Source organism: Capricornis sumatraensis, chromosome 11 (assembly GCF_032405125.1).
Source record: "Capricornis sumatraensis isolate serow.1 chromosome 11, serow.2, whole genome shotgun sequence".
NCBI classification, from domain to species: Eukaryota; Metazoa; Chordata; class Mammalia; order Artiodactyla; family Bovidae; genus Capricornis; species Capricornis sumatraensis.
Window position 1 is genome coordinate 41,111,207 of NC_091079.1, and position 17,749 is coordinate 41,128,955.

General features: G+C 44.1%; 2 protein-coding genes across 7 annotated transcripts in view; one reads left to right on the forward strand and one right to left on the reverse strand.

Annotated features, from left to right (window-relative positions):
* ATP6V1H (ATPase H+ transporting V1 subunit H) overlaps positions 1 to 12,444 on the reverse strand; it is a 46,518-nt gene extending 34,074 nt beyond the window's left edge. For 2 of the 4 annotated variants that reach the window (XM_068983375.1, XM_068983376.1), the window contains exons 1-6: positions 12,314 to 12,444; positions 10,518 to 10,661; positions 9,150 to 9,252; positions 8,097 to 8,186; positions 6,183 to 6,296; positions 5,096 to 5,200 (exon numbers count right to left, since the gene is read on the reverse strand). In XM_068983375.1, coding sequence (XP_068839476.1) covers positions 5,096 to 5,200; positions 6,183 to 6,296; positions 8,097 to 8,186; positions 9,150 to 9,252; positions 10,518 to 10,630 — 525 coding nt within the window. In that variant the 5' untranslated portion in view covers positions 10,631 to 10,661; positions 12,314 to 12,444. Of the gene's footprint in view, positions 1 to 1,118; positions 1,173 to 5,095; positions 5,201 to 6,182; positions 6,297 to 8,096; positions 8,187 to 9,149; positions 9,253 to 10,517; positions 10,662 to 11,166; positions 11,295 to 12,313 lie in introns of those variants that run through there. The other 2 variants (XM_068983373.1, XM_068983374.1) reach the window with 2 other exon arrangements.
* A 2,600-nt stretch (positions 12,445 to 15,044) lies between these two features.
* Positions 15,045 to 17,749, forward strand: part of RGS20 (regulator of G protein signaling 20) — a 47,668-nt gene continuing 44,963 nt past the window's right edge. For 2 of the 3 annotated variants that reach the window (XM_068983990.1, XM_068983991.1), the window contains exon 1: positions 15,045 to 15,209. In XM_068983990.1, the coding sequence (XP_068840091.1) occupies positions 15,045 to 15,209 (165 nt within the window). Of the gene's footprint in view, positions 15,218 to 17,749 lie in introns of all 3 variants that reach the window. The other variant, XM_068983989.1, reaches the window with a different exon arrangement.

Consider the following 17,749-nt stretch of genomic DNA (forward strand, 5'->3'; position numbering starts at 1 on the left):
TAAAATATTTGACAAATAAATCTAACCAGATGATTTTCCAAACAATTTTTCAAAATTTCAAACTGATAGGAAAAAACTCAAGTCATATAAGACAAAGATTCCTAACTTAAACGTCTGCTTGTGGTTGAGCATCTAGACTTGGAGCCTACCTCCTCCTTCCCCACCCAGCCCCCAAACTGCTCACCTGGTTCTACACCTTGTTCTGATTCCACCTCAGAAGGCTTGTGCTGATTTCTGGCCTAACACACCCAAGTGTGCTAGGGTTAAGAGGTCAAGTCCCTCCACCTACACCCCAAGGGAAGCACCCCTCTTGGCTCTGAAATGGATTCTGTTGCCCTCCCTAGTCTGCGAGCACACATATGGGGTGTTTGCTGCAGATTATGAACACGGATCCCATGTGGCTCCCCCTGAACTTGGCTGAGGCCTATCACAGGCAGGTGGGAATGTAGACACAACTCTTCTATATTTTTAACTCTTTCCCCACCTCTCTCTCAACTGGCACTTACTGTGCCAGCTCCTACTTGTCCACATTTATTGCCAATTCTTGAACTCTTCTGAATACAGTGAAATCAAACCATTCCCAACCAGCGGAGATTATTCTAACCAGGAAAGGAATTTGGGAGATATGATTAGTTTTAACATTTAACCTTTGGGCTCTACAGAAACGTGGGGCATGTCTGGCCTGAAAAGGGGGGATTTGCCCCCACCATAGGCCTCCAGAAAATCCTGAGCAACAAGGGCAAATAGTGGGTCTTCGGACTAGCAGGGAACTAAACTGTCTCCAGCTGCCTGACATGGGGCTCATGGATCTGTCGGACATTAGGGTCTGAAGACAGCAGTTCTGGTGAACTCACTCAAGTCGCTCTGACTCTCAGGCCCGAGATACAGCCGCCTGAAGGGGAACGCAACAGGAAGAGGGCGTCCCACATCCAGAGATAGCAGAACGTGACCCCACAGCCTAGGAAGGCTCATGCACAGCATTCAGGACTCCACTAACTGAAGTGGAGGCAGCACCAAATCCGTGGACTTACATCCAGGGGATGCTAACTGTCTATGGCTCAAAGTAACTTATGCTTGGGGCGTGAGGAGGCCAGTGAATGAAGAGGGAGTGTACTTACATCACTTGAAGAGACTGTTCCTGTTTCAGCAGCGACACCGCTACCACGCAGTTTCTATTATGAAATAAATAACTCATTACTTAGTTTTGTTTTTAATCTTATCCTACTTTATCAGCTTACTAATTTTATCATTATTTTCCTAGTCCTATTTAATGGAGTATCGTCAACTAATAAAAAGCATGGGGATACATGAAATATTCTAAACATTGTTACATTCTTCCAGATATCTTAATCAGTAAGTTATCCTAAATTATCTTAAAATAATAAACTACATACTAAGTTCCAGCTAAATTGTTTAAGTGAAGCTGGTGCAAAATTTCCAAGTCTCAGGATTTACTGCCTGAACTGTTTTTCCAATAAGACAACATCTTAAGCCCAACTATCTACACTGTGTTCTGCTTCGAAGCTTTCAAAACAAGTGTCTGATGATGGAAAGATACTATGCGGGACTCAAAGATGAGGCTATCCACAGCAAGGCTAACACGCTAATAATGACAATCAGAACCTCACAGGTTAAACAGGAATGGGCAAAGGAAATTTAAAGTAGAAAGCCAGAAGATGAGTATGCAAGAGAAAATTGATAATGAATTTCTGCAAGGAAATTTTTCTTTTGTTTTATTCAACAACTATTACTGACTAAGTGCTAGGCATGAGCCGCTATAACACAAGTATAATTAATGCTCAAACTATCAGAAAGAAGGCTCCTAAATGTCACTGTGAAGTCGAAAAACAAAATATTCAAATTTGCACCTAATTCAGACTTTTAAAAGTTTATTTTTATTAGAATCATGAAAGTGTGGTCCTTTTTTATGAGAGAGAAAATGCTTATGATACAGAAAAAGAGACCTTCAGAGACAGTGTTATCACATGGCATTTAAGCAAAGAAGAAAAAATATCCCGAACAAGTCAATACTTCATTCCTCAGACAAGAGGGCTGTAATTGACTCCTGACCAAAGGCTGGGGGAGGAGTGTCTGCCCACAGCAAGAGGCAGCAGCCAGCCCAGTGGAAGCAGTGACCAGACTCAGAGCACACGGGGCTGAAAACTCTCCCTGGAACATGATGTGCAAAGCAGAGAAGCTAGACCTGAGCAAGGCCAGAGACTTGGCAATTAAAAAAGAGAGGGCCAGCACGCTGGAAAGACACAGAAAGGTCTCTAAGAACATTCACCTCACACCAACAAGCTCGGGTCTGATGAAAATTGTTCCAAACACTGAAACACCTGCTTCTACTAGGGACTAGAGATCAAATTGCCAACATCCGCTGGATCATCGAAAAACCAAGAGAGTTCCAGAAAAACATCTATTTCTGATTTATTGACTATGCCAAAGCCTTTGACTGTGTGGATCACAATTAACTGTAGAAAATTCTTCAAGAGATGGGAATACCAGAGCACCTGACCTGCCTCTTGAGAAACCTATATGCAGGTCAGGAAGCAACAGTTAGAACTGGACATGGAACAACAGACTACTTCCAAATAGGAAAAGGAGTACGTCAAGGCTGTATATTGTCATCCTGCTTATTTAACTTCTATGCAGAATACATCATTAGAAACCCTGTGCTGGATGAAGCACAAGCTGGAATCAAGACTGCCGGGAGAAATGTCAATAACCTCAGATATGCAGATGATACCACCCTTATGGCAGAAAGTGAAGAGAAACTAAAAAGCCTCTTGATGAAAGTGTAACAGGAGAGTGAAAAAGTTGGCTTAAAGCTCAACATTCAGAAAACAAAGATCATGGCATCTGGTCCCATCACTTCATGGCAAATAGATGGGGAAACAGTGGAAACAGTGTCAGACTTTATTTTGGGGGCTCCAAAATCACTGCAGATGGTGACTGCAGCCATGAAATTAAAAGATGCTTGCTTCTTGGAAGAAAAGTTATGACCAACCTAGATAGCATATTCAAAAGCAGAGACATTACTTTGCCAACAAAGGTCCGTCTAGTCAAGGCTATGGTTTTTCCAGTGGTCATGTATGGATGTGAAAGTTGGACTGTGAAGAAAGCTGAGCACCGAAGAATTGATGCTTTTGAACTGTGGTGTTGGAGAAGACTCTTGAGAGTCCCTTGGACTGCAAGGAGATCCAACCAGTCCATTCTAAAGGAGATCAGCCCCGGATGTTCTTTGAAAGGAATGATGCTAAAGCTGAAACTCCAGTACTTTGGCCACCTCATGGGAAGAGTTGACTCATTGGAAAAGACTCTGATGCTGGGAGGGATTGGGGGCAGGAGGGAAAGGGGACGACAGAGGATGAGATGGCTGGATGGCAAAACCGACTCGATGCATGTGAGTTTGAGTGAACTCCGGGAGTTGGTGATGGACAGGGAGGCCTGGCGTGCTGCAATTCATGGGGTCGCAAAGAGTCAGACACAACTGAGTGACTGAACTGAACTGAACTAGGGACTAGAGGAATATGCCCCCAACCACTGGCCATGGTTACAACCGCAGCTAATGGTGCTAACAGGGACAGATCACCTGTGAGGCACAACACAAACGTTACTCCCATGAGGAGAAGTCTAAGCTGAAACGACCCAGCGTGCTGGAAGCATACAGCAGCAAGCAATCTCTGCTACCCACTCTGGTTTTAAGAGTCTGGCTACCACACAGCCTCACAGCTGACCCCAAAGCAAGATGATGTCTGCTCAAAGGGAAAACTAACGTCAGAATAGGGGGGGAAATGGGAATGAGGGGTTACCTATGTAATTAAACATTCTCATCCCAAATGGTACACACTCACGAATTTTAAACCTTGTCTTCACATAGCTATTTTTCACTCTCTAAATACCTTCTTTTTGAAATCCCTCAACAATTCTATAAAATCTGCAAACTTGTGGCTCATATAAAAATACTTCTAAAAATTAAGCCCAAAACCTGTAAAAATGTATGCTGTTGACAGAGAAAATAACTGATTTTGTTCAAGACACTTCAGAATCTCCCTGTCCAAACAGAAAAGACTATGAGGCTCCACCCCGCTCCCCGCCCCACCCAAACGAAGGCAAGGGAGGATAAGGCAAAAAATAAATCCAAGCAAAATGTCATGGTGTCTCTCTCATGCTTCAAATTAAACTCTATTAAGATCATAAGGCCACCTAAAGTCTAAATGACACCTTTCCAAAACTTTATTTCAAGTAGACCTTTATTTGTGATCTAAGACTGTCACCACCACACCTACCAGCAATGCTTCTCCTGGCCTCACCCCTGCTGTCACCCACACCGCCACACACACCACCCTGCCTCCTACCAGTCCTTCCATGGATCTCCTCCCTACCCAGTTCGGCTCACTGCTCCCTTGAGGCTACTCCCTCCAAGTGCCCTACCACCTCATACTTGCTCACTGGACCCCCAGAAGGAAAGAAACCCTCAGCTCAGCCCCTGGAAGTGTCCAGCACCTGTCCTGCTCCAGGTAACCAGGGAGACAAAAGGGACAACTTGTCATCTGCCAGCTGTCACACCCCTGAGCTGTCTTCCTTCACGGAGCAGCGAGGTTCAAGAGGCCTGACAGCAGCAAGACAACCTGCAAGCAGGCCACCTGTTTCCCTGTGGCTGTAAACTCAATCCCAGGAGGACATGGTGGATCCAGAGAGGCAGCTGCTGCATGAGACAGCATCTCAAGCTAGAGACAGTGGCCCCAGGCCACCCAGAGTGTGTCTTTTGAAGCTGTGTGAGTCCTTCCAATCCTCCAATCCATGTGACCTTGGCAGCCGCCTTCCGGGAAGGGCAATCCTCCCCACTTGCAGAAATGCAAGATGGGAAAATCCCGAGTGGCAGAAGAGACAGGAAGGTCTGAGTGGAAGCCAGTCAGAGAGAGAAAAGGTGAAGCCCCTATCAGACCTGTGAGCAGCATGGCTGAGTCAAAGAGTTCAAGATGGCTCTAGTTTAACACAGAGTTTCTGCAACTTCACATAAATATCTTAAGTAGCTTTAGAGAACCAGACGCTACATTCTTTTAAGAATACTAAGAGGAGTGTCTCTTACCTGTGAACTCAGTTGAGTCTTTATCCAATTGAAATAGTAATTCAAGTCGCTGCCTTCCATCAGTTCTTTTCCCCAAGCTGCTAACTTGGCAATAATTCTTGCTGCCTGAAAAACAAGAACTGCATTTGAATATTATTCTAAAAATCACAACATCAACCCTAAAAAGCAGGACTTGTAACCATTTTGTAGCATGACTTCTTTTAGCTCTCAACTTGTCCCAACATAACAAATTATATTTCATTTTTAAAAATATTTTAATAAGGTCAAATGTAGTTTTAAATATTTCCATTAAAGTGAACCAAAGTCAGTTATATGTAAGAATTTCAGGACATTCCCTACATTATTCTGAGTTCCAAAAGTAAGACTGGGATTCATTACAAGACCAGCAAAGATCAAAGGAACACCAAAGTCCTTAGAGACTCTCACCAAACCACTTGCCAGAGTCCTGAGCCATCTCCACAACACACTGCCAGCACCACCTCACTCAATCAACCCCCTGCAAGTCTCACACTTTATCTATATCTTGATACAAAATATATCCTAGGTATGAAATAGTCATTTCTTGCAATAGAAACAAATACTCTTTTCTCCTCAATCAAAAACTTCTCAATTTTCTTCAAGCTATAAAATGAATCATGAATTTTTTTATTAAATAGGCATTATATGTTTATCAAATCATCATGTATACTTCAAGTATCTTACAGTTTTGCCAGTTACACATCAATAAACCTGGAAACTGACAGATATAGACAGGGAGGAAAAGGCAGTATAAAATACTGCTTCATTCTTTGAGTACTTTTTATAAGCAAGTCAGTGTTTCAAAATTCCAGGCTTTTATGTCAATAAACTCATGGAATGCTCTGCAAAATCTGAACTGTATCAGGGCAATCCCGCCTCCTCTGAGCACCCAGCCCCATTCCCACCGCCCCCACCCACACCCCCAACACCCCTGTCACTAACCACCAGTAAGGAAATGGAGCTCTGAAAAATCAGCGTCAGAGCAGCCACTCCTCTGGCAACTGGGAGGTCACCTAATCATAACTGGTGTTCTTCCTGAAATCAGAAACGTGATCAATTCAAAACTCACCATATGAACGGTAAAGAGATCCTGGCGATTCAGCATCGGCAGGAAGTAGGACCAGGCGGTGTTCTTGCTACGTTTAGCATAGTCAAAGAAAATGCTAACACGCTGGTGATTTTCCTTAGAAAGAACAATCACTGATCAGAATGCATTTTGTTAAAGAACATGACAATTATGCACTGCTTCTCAGCCTTTCGTTCTCCGTTCCCTCAATCAGTGTGTTTTTTTCCAGTCTGTATGAGATCTGTCCCCCCATTATTACTACAGTGGAGCAGGGGGTGGTGACGGGGACAGGGGTAGATGTCTTTAAATAAAAATCACCTCTAATGTATTATGATTATTTTAAATGTAGTAAGCCATGCTAACAGATGCCTGCACTTCTCCTCAGCCTGCCCCGCTCCTGACCTGCCCCTCCCACTGTTGTCCGGACACCTTCGCCCTCCATCCACACAAACAAAGTCGGGAGGAGGCAGAAAGATGCCAGTTTAGGTCTAGATGGAAGGATCCACAGGAAGCACCTCAAGCTATTTCCAGGCAGGCAGGGGAAACAGGGAATTAAAGAAATCTTGAATGTTCATGGTTACTCCTAGCGTGTTGTCTTAGAAAAATCAGGGCAGGTGTAGACAGCAAAAACCAGCATATACCAGCAGACAGATCTGAGGAACAATTAATTCTTAGTTTCTCAGTTCAAATAATACAAGCTCTACCTCTCACTGAAATGTTCCCTGTGTATCGATGGCTGAAATCCACTACCTGATTCACTAAGTGAACACAGCGGTTAAGAAGCAGTATTTGGCAATGACGCAAATAAACACATCAACAGTCATTCTAACTCCCACATCAATAAATCTTTTTAAACGCAATGGTTTTGAGACTTCCCTGGTGACTCAGTAGTTAAGATCCTGTGCTTCCGATGCAGGGTAGTCAGGTCAGAACATTTGTTGGAGAACTAGGAACCCACATGTTGCACAATAGGGCCAAAATAAATATATACAATGTGTTTTTTTAATATGTATTCACTTGGCCGCACTAGGCCTTAGTTGCAGCATTTGGGATTTTAGTTCCCTGACCAGGGATAGACTCCATGCCCCCTGCACTGGGAGACACTGGACCACCAGGGAAATCTCCAAGGATTTTCATTTTGGTTTATAATACCAGTTATGTTTTTGAAGAGTAGAAAACTATCTCCTTCAGTAACACATCATTAGAGTCTAGAACTGAAATAGTCATGGTAATGACTTCATCAAAAAACTGTAAGTTCAAGTAGGTCATAATTAACATCGACAGGCCATGGATTTTGTAGCCAGTTGGCCTGTTTCAAAGAGGATTACTCTGGATGCCAACAATCTAAACCTAGATATACTCGGGTGTAAAAATACAATACTGTGAATAAGGGAGTCTCTGTGTTGAGGGACAACAGAGCAGTAAATAGAAACTGTAAGCCACTGGAAAAGTCCCAAATGATGAGCAAAATGTTCTCCAAACACACCGTGCTTCTGAGGGCAAACACCTTGCCTACAGTCAGCACTGAGCTCCCAGTACCCGGCACTGGTCCAGGACACAGGGATGCTGAAATCTGTAGAAAGACTGAAGGAGAAGAAGCCGTGTCATCTGTGAGTAGGCAGAGCATCCAGAATGCCTGTGGGGGTACATCAAGCACTGCCGTGTTCAGCACAGAACTCAGAGGAAATGTGGAAAAAAGACACACCAGTCCCCCAAAATCCTGAAAACCACAACAGCCAGTGTGGGGACAGCCCCATCTTCACCATGATAAGCAAATGACAACTCCCACGGTGAAGAAAAACACACCATCACACCCTGAAAGCGAACAAGTGCTTAAGTGAAACCTTACAGAAATGCTACTCCTGGGAAAACACAACAAGGTAAGGACTGAACATGTCTGCTAAGGAAGACACCCACCTGCAGCGTATCATCCACCAGGGTGAGTATGTACTGAACTGTCTGCTCTTTGGAAATATGAGTCATCAGATTTATAAATGTCTTAGCACACTAAAAAAAAAAAAAAAAAAGAGGACATGAACATTAATCACTGTTTTCAACTGCAGACACAATGCTCTAATGGAATTTCAGTAAAATATTATTCTCTTGCCTAAATGAGGATGCAATTATAGAAAATGCATCCTTTCACACATATGTGACCAAGTACAGGAGGGCCATACTCACATCAGATTTTTTATAATTTCTAATCATGTCAAATGTTTACTATTTTAAAATAGATAGACCTAGCCATCATCAACGCTTGATACCATAAAGAAGAAGTTACATAGACAATCTAACTTTAAATTTTTGTTTTGATGTTTGGGTTTTTTTGGTCTTTTGGGAAGGCTTATGCATTTATGAGGAAGCAGAATACCAAAATAGCAAAAGTACAGGAATTCAGTTCAGGTGCTGCAATCAGAAGTTTCCATCCTACAATTTAATAACCGAGTCACGATCGCTCTAGAATTCAACAAGACTGGCACTCATAACATGCCTCCTCCCACACTTCCCAGGATTGTACATTTGGGCTAGCCTGTGCACCAGATCCTTCAGCCCTTCAGGGCCCCAATTCAGAAATTCTGATGGGTGGCAGAGTTAGATGTTGTTCTAGTGAGAATACAAAGTAGACAAAGAATTTTCTTAACAAAAAAAAAAAAAAAAAGTTAAGCAACTTTGAAAATACTGTATACTTTGAAACAGCAATTTCCACACCAGGAATGTACCCTATTTCAAAAAAAAAAAGTTTCAGAAAATGCTGGAAAGGATGGAGGAACATATACACACTCAGTATGACATTTTTTTCCAAAATTAACAAAGAAAACTAGAAATCACTCAAATGCCTTCCAACAAAAGAGAATTTTTAGTAAAACTATGACATTTGCTTAAGAGGAATGTCAAAGAATCACTGAGGAAATCTCTAGAATGTCTAACAATCCAGGGCAGGGCTCGTGGTCTGCTCTCTGTACCGATCACCTGACTGCCTTCAGTCTGAAGCATCTCCTGCTTCTCCTCAGGACTTCTTTTCATCTCAAACCTTTGAATGAACTCACAGTCTTCAGAAGAAATCATCTGCCCCCTAGAAAGAGAGAATGAGGTTTCTGTTCAGTAAGGACTGAAGGGTCCCTATGAGCTAGTGATACAGAATGCTTGCCTCTCTCCTCTCTCTGCGAGCACTGACCCCAGGCCCAGCACCCACAGACCTGTCTTCAGAGTTTAGCTGCACCACCTCCTGGTCAGGGGCCTCCCAGGATCTGAGCTCACTGACCCACAAGATGCGAACAAGAACCACATTGTCTTTAAAGGGCTGGACTGAAGATGAAACAATTCACATGAGGTGGTCAGCACAGGCCTGGTCGCCCTAAACTCGATAAAATACCACCTCTGGGCACTAGCCAGGTCTCAGCCTGTCCCCACCCAAGCCAACCTAACAGGTCAGCAGCTCTGGCCCCTTCTGTGACAGCCAGCCCAGTCAGGCAGTCCTGACAATTCTTCCTCCTGACCTCACTCTGCTCCCTACTTACCTGCCTCTCGGGGGGCTCAATCCCATGGCCACAGCGCAGCAGGCTTCTGGCTTCCAATCACACCTTCCTCTATGCCCCTCAGGGGTGGCTCAGCCCCATGGCCACAGCCCAGTGGGCTTCCTGCTTCCAATTCCACCCTCCTCCACGCCCCTCTGACCCTGCAGTTCTGTCAAGTGCACATCTGACTGCACATTTACTCCTTTCACCTGGTCAGACTATGAACCTAAAAGGCAGTTCTACCTAACACCTAGGCAAAGGCTTTTAACAAAAGTCCTTTTTAAGTCAGTTGACAAATTAAAACCTTTCTGAGAGGCTTCCCTGATGATCCAGTGATAAAGAATCCACCTGCCAATGCAGGGGACACCAGTTCGATCCCTGGCCCAGGAAGATCCCACATGACGTGAGGCAGCTAAGTCCGTGCACCACATCTTCTGAGCCCCCACACTCTGCAACCCATGTTCCATAACAAGAGAAGCCACTGCAATGAGAAGCCTGTGCGCTGCAACTAGAGTAGCCCCTGCTGGACGCAACAGGAGAAAGCCCAAGCAAAGCGATAAAGACCAAGCACAGCCAAAAATAAGTACTTATATTTTTAATAAAAAACATTTTTTTAAGCACTGTGAGCAGCACAGCCCACCCACTGGAGCCCCAAGCTGTTTCCATCACACTAAGCTGGTGACAGCTAACAGTTCTAAGGAGGAAGTGTTTTCTTCCATATTTGTTGGGCTTTTTCCAGTGTTCCTCTCACAGAAGCATGACCATGAAGAAGGCCAAAGCACAGGCGCGTGACAGCCCTGATTCACAGCGAACCAGCACTTACTGGAGGTAGGACTGCCAGTTCACTTTGTTCGCACGGACTTCCGCAGCCTTGGCGGCAATGATGTTGGTGGGAACAGCAGCATCCACAGCGCCCCGGATATCCATCTTGGTCATCTAAACTTATGATCTTGACTGTTCTACCGATCTTCAATTTGCATGCAAGGCAAAACCAGAATACAAGGTGTGATTGTTTTTTAACAACTGCTACTATTATCATCAATAGCATCATTATCACCATAATCTCTAGGAGCATTCATCACAAATATTAAAAAGCCTGAACATTAACATCATTATATTTCAAATCTTGTCCAGTTATGCACTACTCCATAAAAGTGTTCTCTATAGGTTTTCACTTTTCCAGGAAATGTTTTCCATTTGTTGGCACTAATACCGCAGTAACATTTTAAAAGTAATCATAAGATAGTGGGCTTCCCTTGTGGCTCAGATGGTAAAGAACCGGCCTGCAATACTCAAGACCTGGGTTTTATCCCTGGGTTGGGAAGATGCCCTGGAGAAGGGAAAGGCTACCCACCCCAGTATTCTAGCCTGGAGGATTCCATGGACTGTATAGTCCATGGGGTCACAAAAAGTCAGATAGGATTGAGCGACTTTCACGTTCATAAGATATTAAATTCAGAAATCATACTTACTAGAATAGGCATACAAGTATTTTAAATCTGTATAGTTGCTGCTGCTGCTGCTGCTGCTAAGTCACTTCAGTCCTGTCTGACTCTGTTTGACCCCATGGACTGCAGCTCACCAAGCTCCTCCATCCATGGGATTTTCCAGGCAAGAGTACTGGAGTGGGGTGCCATTGCTTTCTCCGATACATGGTTGAGATCAACTTAAAAATAAGAACTTGCATAATATAGAACCAACTATTTTCTTTACATTTACTAAGTACCATTTTAAAGTGACATATGAAAAACCTACATGTCTTTTTATAACGTTATTCAAATTAAGACATTCAAAGTGGGAATGTAAGATCTTAGAAGGCAGAGCTTTCTTTTTTCAATCAAAATTAATAGCAGTTTCGAAATCAATATTGAGATAATTTTTTGAAACAGAGATTACATTTTAGGCTCAGTCAACAATGGGAGACTGATCTGATGATATGAATGCACAATAATGGGCTTTTAAGTAATTCTGACTCCTACACTTAAAAGCTTAAGCCTGATTGTATCACGACACAAAATATAAGATCCAGTTTACAAAATAAAAGCTCACAGTTAGTTATGACCAAAAACAAGCTAAAACCACAACCCAAATTCTTCTCCAGGGTCCCAACGACCTTAAGTCAGTCTGGAAGGAATCTCTACATCTGAGGATTTGCTGTCTAAACAAACAGAGGCACTGCGGACCGGCCGGGCCCAAGTATAAACAGGCTCCGCTCGAGCCAAACTGGGACCGCGGAATCGAGCGGGCCCAGCCTCGGCTGGCCCTCCCGCGGCGGGCGACGGTGCCTGCGGGCGGGCGGTCACCTAGGCCCTGAACAACCCGAACCCCGCGCCGGCCACAGCCCCGGCCCCGACCCGGGGAAAGCACCTCTCGCCCGTCCACGCTCTATCCTGCCCTTCTCTGCGGGGGAGGCTCTGCGGTTCCGCAAATGCCGCTGAGACCGGGAAGGAAAGACACCTGGGAACCCGGGGCTGGAGGAGGGCCGGGGGCGCCTGGGCAGAGGAGGAAGCCAACGCGCGGCAGGGACGCGGGGAAACCGCAGGCTCGCAGAGCCGGGGCCGCAGCCGGAACGACCCGAGAGCAGCCTCAGCCCGCGAACCGCGGGACCCCCCGACGCACCCAAAGGAGGCAGGAGGACGCGACAGTCCGGGAGCCGAGTCACAGCCGAGTCGGGGGTCCTCCCGGTCCGGAGGCCTGGGCGGCGGCGGCGGGAGCGGTCCCGCACCGAGGAGACGTTGAGGGCGGCACAGGCTGGAGGAAGCCGGAGCGGCAGCTGCGGAATGACAGGAGCGCCGGTCACGTGAGCCGGGGCACGTGACCGCGCGGAAGGCGGAAGCCGGGAGGGCCCAAAACGGCTCGCGGAGCGCCCGTCTACGAGGCAAGCAGGGATTCTCCCCACCCCGACCCCGGCGCTCCCCGGCACAGGGCCGGCGGCACCAGAGGCGGAGAGCGGGGCCAAAGTTTATTGATCATTTATCGTAACCGTCATTCCGAAAGTGTTAATTTAGAGCTTTGAAATCGGTTAACTTTCACTTGGATTTGACAATTAGTGAATCAGGCGTTCTTAAAACGAGTCTCAGTTATGAAGCATATGCTGAGACATAGATCCCAAATGTCAGATTTTTACTGTATTCTCAGAGTTGGGCAACCATCACTGCAGTCAGTGTTATAACATTCTCATCGCCCCAAAGAGAAACCTCTTACTCTTTAGCCATCATTCTCCATCTCTCCCCAAACCCTCTTGCCCTAGGCAGCCGCCCCTCTACTTTATGTATCTAAGGAGTGGCCGATTCTGGACATCTTAGGAGGGGCATTATACAATACGTGATCTTTAGAGATTGGCTTCTCTCACTTCGTATATGTTCAGGGCTCATTCGTGTGTCAGTACATATCAGTACTTCATTCCTTTTTACAGCTGAATAAATGTTCCATTGTGCGGGTATACCTTTGTCTATCTTTCACTAGTTGATGGGCATGTGGGTTGATTTACAGTACTGGACACTTGCATGCAAGTGTTTGGTAAACATGTTTCACTTCTCTGGCTTCAGCGGCTAAAGGGAACTGCTACATTGAATAACCCTGTTTTCCAAAGGGAAGTTATCACTTTACATTCACCCCAGCAGTGTGTGAGGGTGCCAGTGCTTGACATCCTCACTAAAGCTTGTCATTGTCTGTCTTTTTGATTAAAGCCTATCTACTGGTATCTCCTTGGTGATTTTGACTTGGAAGTCAAAGATGCTGAGCATCTTTTCATATGCTTTTTGGCCATTTGCCTGTCTTCTTCTGAGAAACATCTGTTTACGTAATTCACCCATTTCTAGTTTTTTTTTTAAGAGCTCTTTATATATTCTGGATATAAGTCCCTTATTATGTATTTATGATTTGCCATATTTTACCCTATTTTGTGGGTGTCTTTTCACTCTTTTGATGATGTCCTTTGAAAAACAAAAGGTTTTCATTTTGATGAAATCCAGTTTGCCTGTTGTTTTTTTTGTCACTTGTGCTTTTTGGTATCATGTCTAAGAAGGCTTTGCCTCATCTGAGATTACAAATATTTTCTCCTAAGTTTCCTTTTAAAAGTTTTATAATCTTAACTCTTAAACTTGGGTCTATGATTGATTTTGAGCTAATTTTTTAACATGATGTGTGGTCCAACTTATGTTAGTTTTATATATCCATTTTGGGGGCCTGGGACTATGTTATGAAAGGAAGTTTCTTCAGTTCATAGTCCCCAGCAATGCATACCTGGGGTCCTTACCTCTGTATTCCTCCAGACCCAGCAGAAGCTACCTGGGCCTTAGATACCTTTGACCAAGGATCAAACCCAGGCCCCCTGCAGTGGAAGCGCAGAGACTTAACCACTGGACCACCAAGAAAAGTCCAATAATCTGATATTTATAAAGCACTTTACAAAAAGGAAGTATGATGTAGAAGCCAAGTTTTGACTTCAAGGTTAGATGACTATCGCACAAGGAAATTACTTCAATTAATTCTGTGCTATGCTGTGCTTAGTCACTCAGTCACGTCCAACTCTTTGTGACCCCATGGACAGTGGCCCACTAGGTTCCTCTGTCCATGGGGATTCTCCAGAAAGAACACTGGAGTGGTTTTCCATGACCACCTCCAGGGGATCTTCCCAACCTAGAAATCAAACCCAGGTCTCCTGCACTGCAGGTGGATTCTTTACCATCTGAGCCACCAAGGAAGTCCTCAATTAATTCTACAAGACATAAAAAGTAATAATCCTTGAAGTGAAGTGTGGTTATGAGTTTAGCAAGCATTTCCAGCCACAAAGCCAACTGCTACTAGAAGGACCTTTTAAGAGACTGAGATAAAATGGCTCCTCTGCCTCTCGAGAGTATAGTCCAGATTTTTCACATATCACACACTACAAATGCAGAATATTACCACATGATTTATTTCCTTTATCACGATATACTAAGCAATATATCACTTGAATCATTTCTTTCAGTTTTGATTTAGCATTAAATTTGAAGTAGGAGTACATTGCTACCTGTAGAGCTGAGGAGCCTGGTAGGCTACAGTCCATGGGGTCACAAAGAGTCTGACACAACTGAGCAACTTCACTTTCACTTCACTTGCAACCTGTAGAGGGCAGTCAGAACATACCTAGACTCTCATCCTGGAATAGAGCCCACGGACTGTGGATAAACTGCTGACCCACAACACAGATAATCCTCTTGCTTCGAGGGATGCGACTTTACAGGGAGGCCCCCAGCAGACGAAGCGATGGCCCAGCACCAGCCAAAGGAAGAGAAATAGAGTGGACCCTGGGCTGGTACCGTTAAAATCAAGCTACAGGATTCGATTGAGGCTTTATTGTAAAAACATGCCCAGGCTTTCCCAAGACAACCAACAGGGCCACCAGAAACATTTCTCCAGACCATCAAGGCGGATACGATTTCTGCCTCTGCCGTGGGCTGAGGCATATAATGTGAATGTTCACCAAACCGTGGAAAATGAAGGATGTGCCACAGCCACGCACAATGTCAAGGTAAGACCATCTCCCCAGTCCATGACCGTTCTTGGCAAGGAAAGGGTTTATCCAGAAAGAATACAAAACCATAAGCAAGCTTTAGTGTCAGCGCTCACTTTACCTTACTGAAGATTTATCAAAAAGGCTTCCAAACTAAACCCGAGAGAAAAACTAGAACTTTGATAACAACCTGATTCTTCCAGTTTTCTCCAACCTAAACAGCTTCCCTTTACAACAGCAAATGACTACATTTTGTTTGTTTCAGGAAGTAATGTCTTAAAAAGCAGAAAACCTAGCCATAGATTTCTATGGCTACTATCAATGCTTAGATATTCTGACATAAAAGTTATATCCCATATAGTAATGAAAAAAATGGGCTTCCCTTGTGGCTCAGTCAGTAAAGGATCCACCTGCAATGCAGGAGATATAAGATATCCGGATTCAGTCCCTGGGTTGGGGAGATCCCCTGGAGAAAGAACCCGCAACCCACTCCCGTATTCTTGCCTGGAAAATCCCATCGACAGAGGAGCCTGGCAGGCTATAGTCCATGGGGTTGCAAGAGTTGAACACAACTGAGTGACTAAAACACCACCAATGAAAAAGTATAGATTGCTTTCCACCAAAATTGCTTGAGGGAAAAAAAAATTGGTAAAACTAATACAGGCATGAAAGACCATTTAGGAACTAAGGGTGTTTTTCCTAAAGTCATAGTTTCCTAGCTGAATTTCTTAAGCATGAATTTCTATCACTAGACAATGTGATTTCCCCGAAGAGTAACCATTTTCCTACTCAGCATTGTGTGTATCTTTGCAGAAAGTACAGTTTAAGTCTGTCAATCCTCTTAACTATTAATAGAAGCACCTCTTAAAAGGCTATTTAGTATGGAGGGGGATGGACATGTGTTAATGCCTGTGACCAATAATGATCAGAGCTCAGAAGTAAATGCTGATAAATTCTACAACCGCAGACCTGTCCAGATTCTGCAGCACTAGAAACTGTGCCTGTGCCTTTGCTCATATCCTCATAATAATCACGTATATGCAGATTCTAATTATCTAGATCTGTCCTTTCCCCATAGTTTTTTGTTTTATCTTTTGACTTCACCATACAGCATATGGGATCTAAGTTCCCAGACCAGGAATGGAACCTTGGTAGCCTGGAGTTTTAACCATTGGACAACCAAGGAAGTTCCTCCCCGATCTTATTTTAACCAACTGGCACAAGGAGAAGTTGTTTGTTTGTTTGTTAAGTCATTGGGAAGCTTTTTCAATAGGAAGGTACTTGATTTCAGTGGTTCAATAGGAAGCTACACTTGATTTCAGTGGTTACACAAACCTTCTCATGTGTTAAAATTGCATAGAACTACACTCACCAGTCGGGCTTCCCAGGTGACTCAGTGGTAAAGAATTCACCTGCCAATGCAGAAGATGTGGGTTCCATTCCTGGGTCAGGAAGATCCCCTGGAGAAGAAAATGGCAACCCCTCCCCCACACACACATACACACACGGGTGCATACAAACTTATGAAATCTGAATGAGCTCTTAGAATTATACCAATGTGTCTCCTGGCTTTGATGTTGTACAATTTATGCAGTTTCCATTGGGTGGAACTGTGTGAAGAGTGTGTGGGACCACTGTGTGTACATTCTTTTGTGAAACTTCCAGTGAATCTACAATAATTTCAGAATTAAATGTGTAAAAAAAAATCCTTCCAAAGGCAGGTTAGACTGAAAATAACAATTCATTTGTGTTGCATAAATGTGTTGTCTATTGTGGTTCTTCTTGCTCTTCTTTTTTATTTGGATTCTTAATCAATTTCGTTAGGTCAGAAGTGCTGAGGTGGTCAAACCTTTTTTAGAGATGAGAAAGCATGTTTGTAAAAAACACTGTTACATGTGTGCAGTCAGCTAAGTGGTGATTCAAACCCATGTTTTTTCTGACACTGACTTCGTTACTAAGTCAATAGATTCTGGCTGTGCTTTAGAAGCAGGCTATAATTTCCCAGGCTGGAATCCAACCTCCTCAGTAGTGATTTATCTGTGCATTCTGCCCAAAGAACCCAACAAAACTGCTAATTTACTACAAAATAAATTAACATCTCTCCACCTACACATGCACACAGACAGACACACACTTATGAACTTGACTTCATCGGGATTATTTTTTCTCCACCAGGATTTCTGCTTCCTTCCATTCAGAGCACAGAGACCGAGCGGGAGAGGGGGTGCTCCCTGGACCGGGTGCTCTTTTTAGTGATAAAAGTGAGAGAGAGGAAACTTTACAGCCACCCTGGTGAGCAGTTATCTACCCATCCATCTGTCAGTACAGATAGATGCATACACATGTATGCGTTCTTTCCCAGTAATAAAAGTGATCAGAGCTTAGACCAGAAAATTTTCTACATAAAATTATTTTTCACGTCCTTTTAATTGCTGTCCCTCTGAGAGTGCAGACTTTTAGATGCTCTCCTGGTCCAGGTGTATGACCCCTTGAGAAGCCCATCAAAGCCCTTGCTGTGAGACATTACTCACTGAAAGGAGAGAGATAAACTCCAAGGC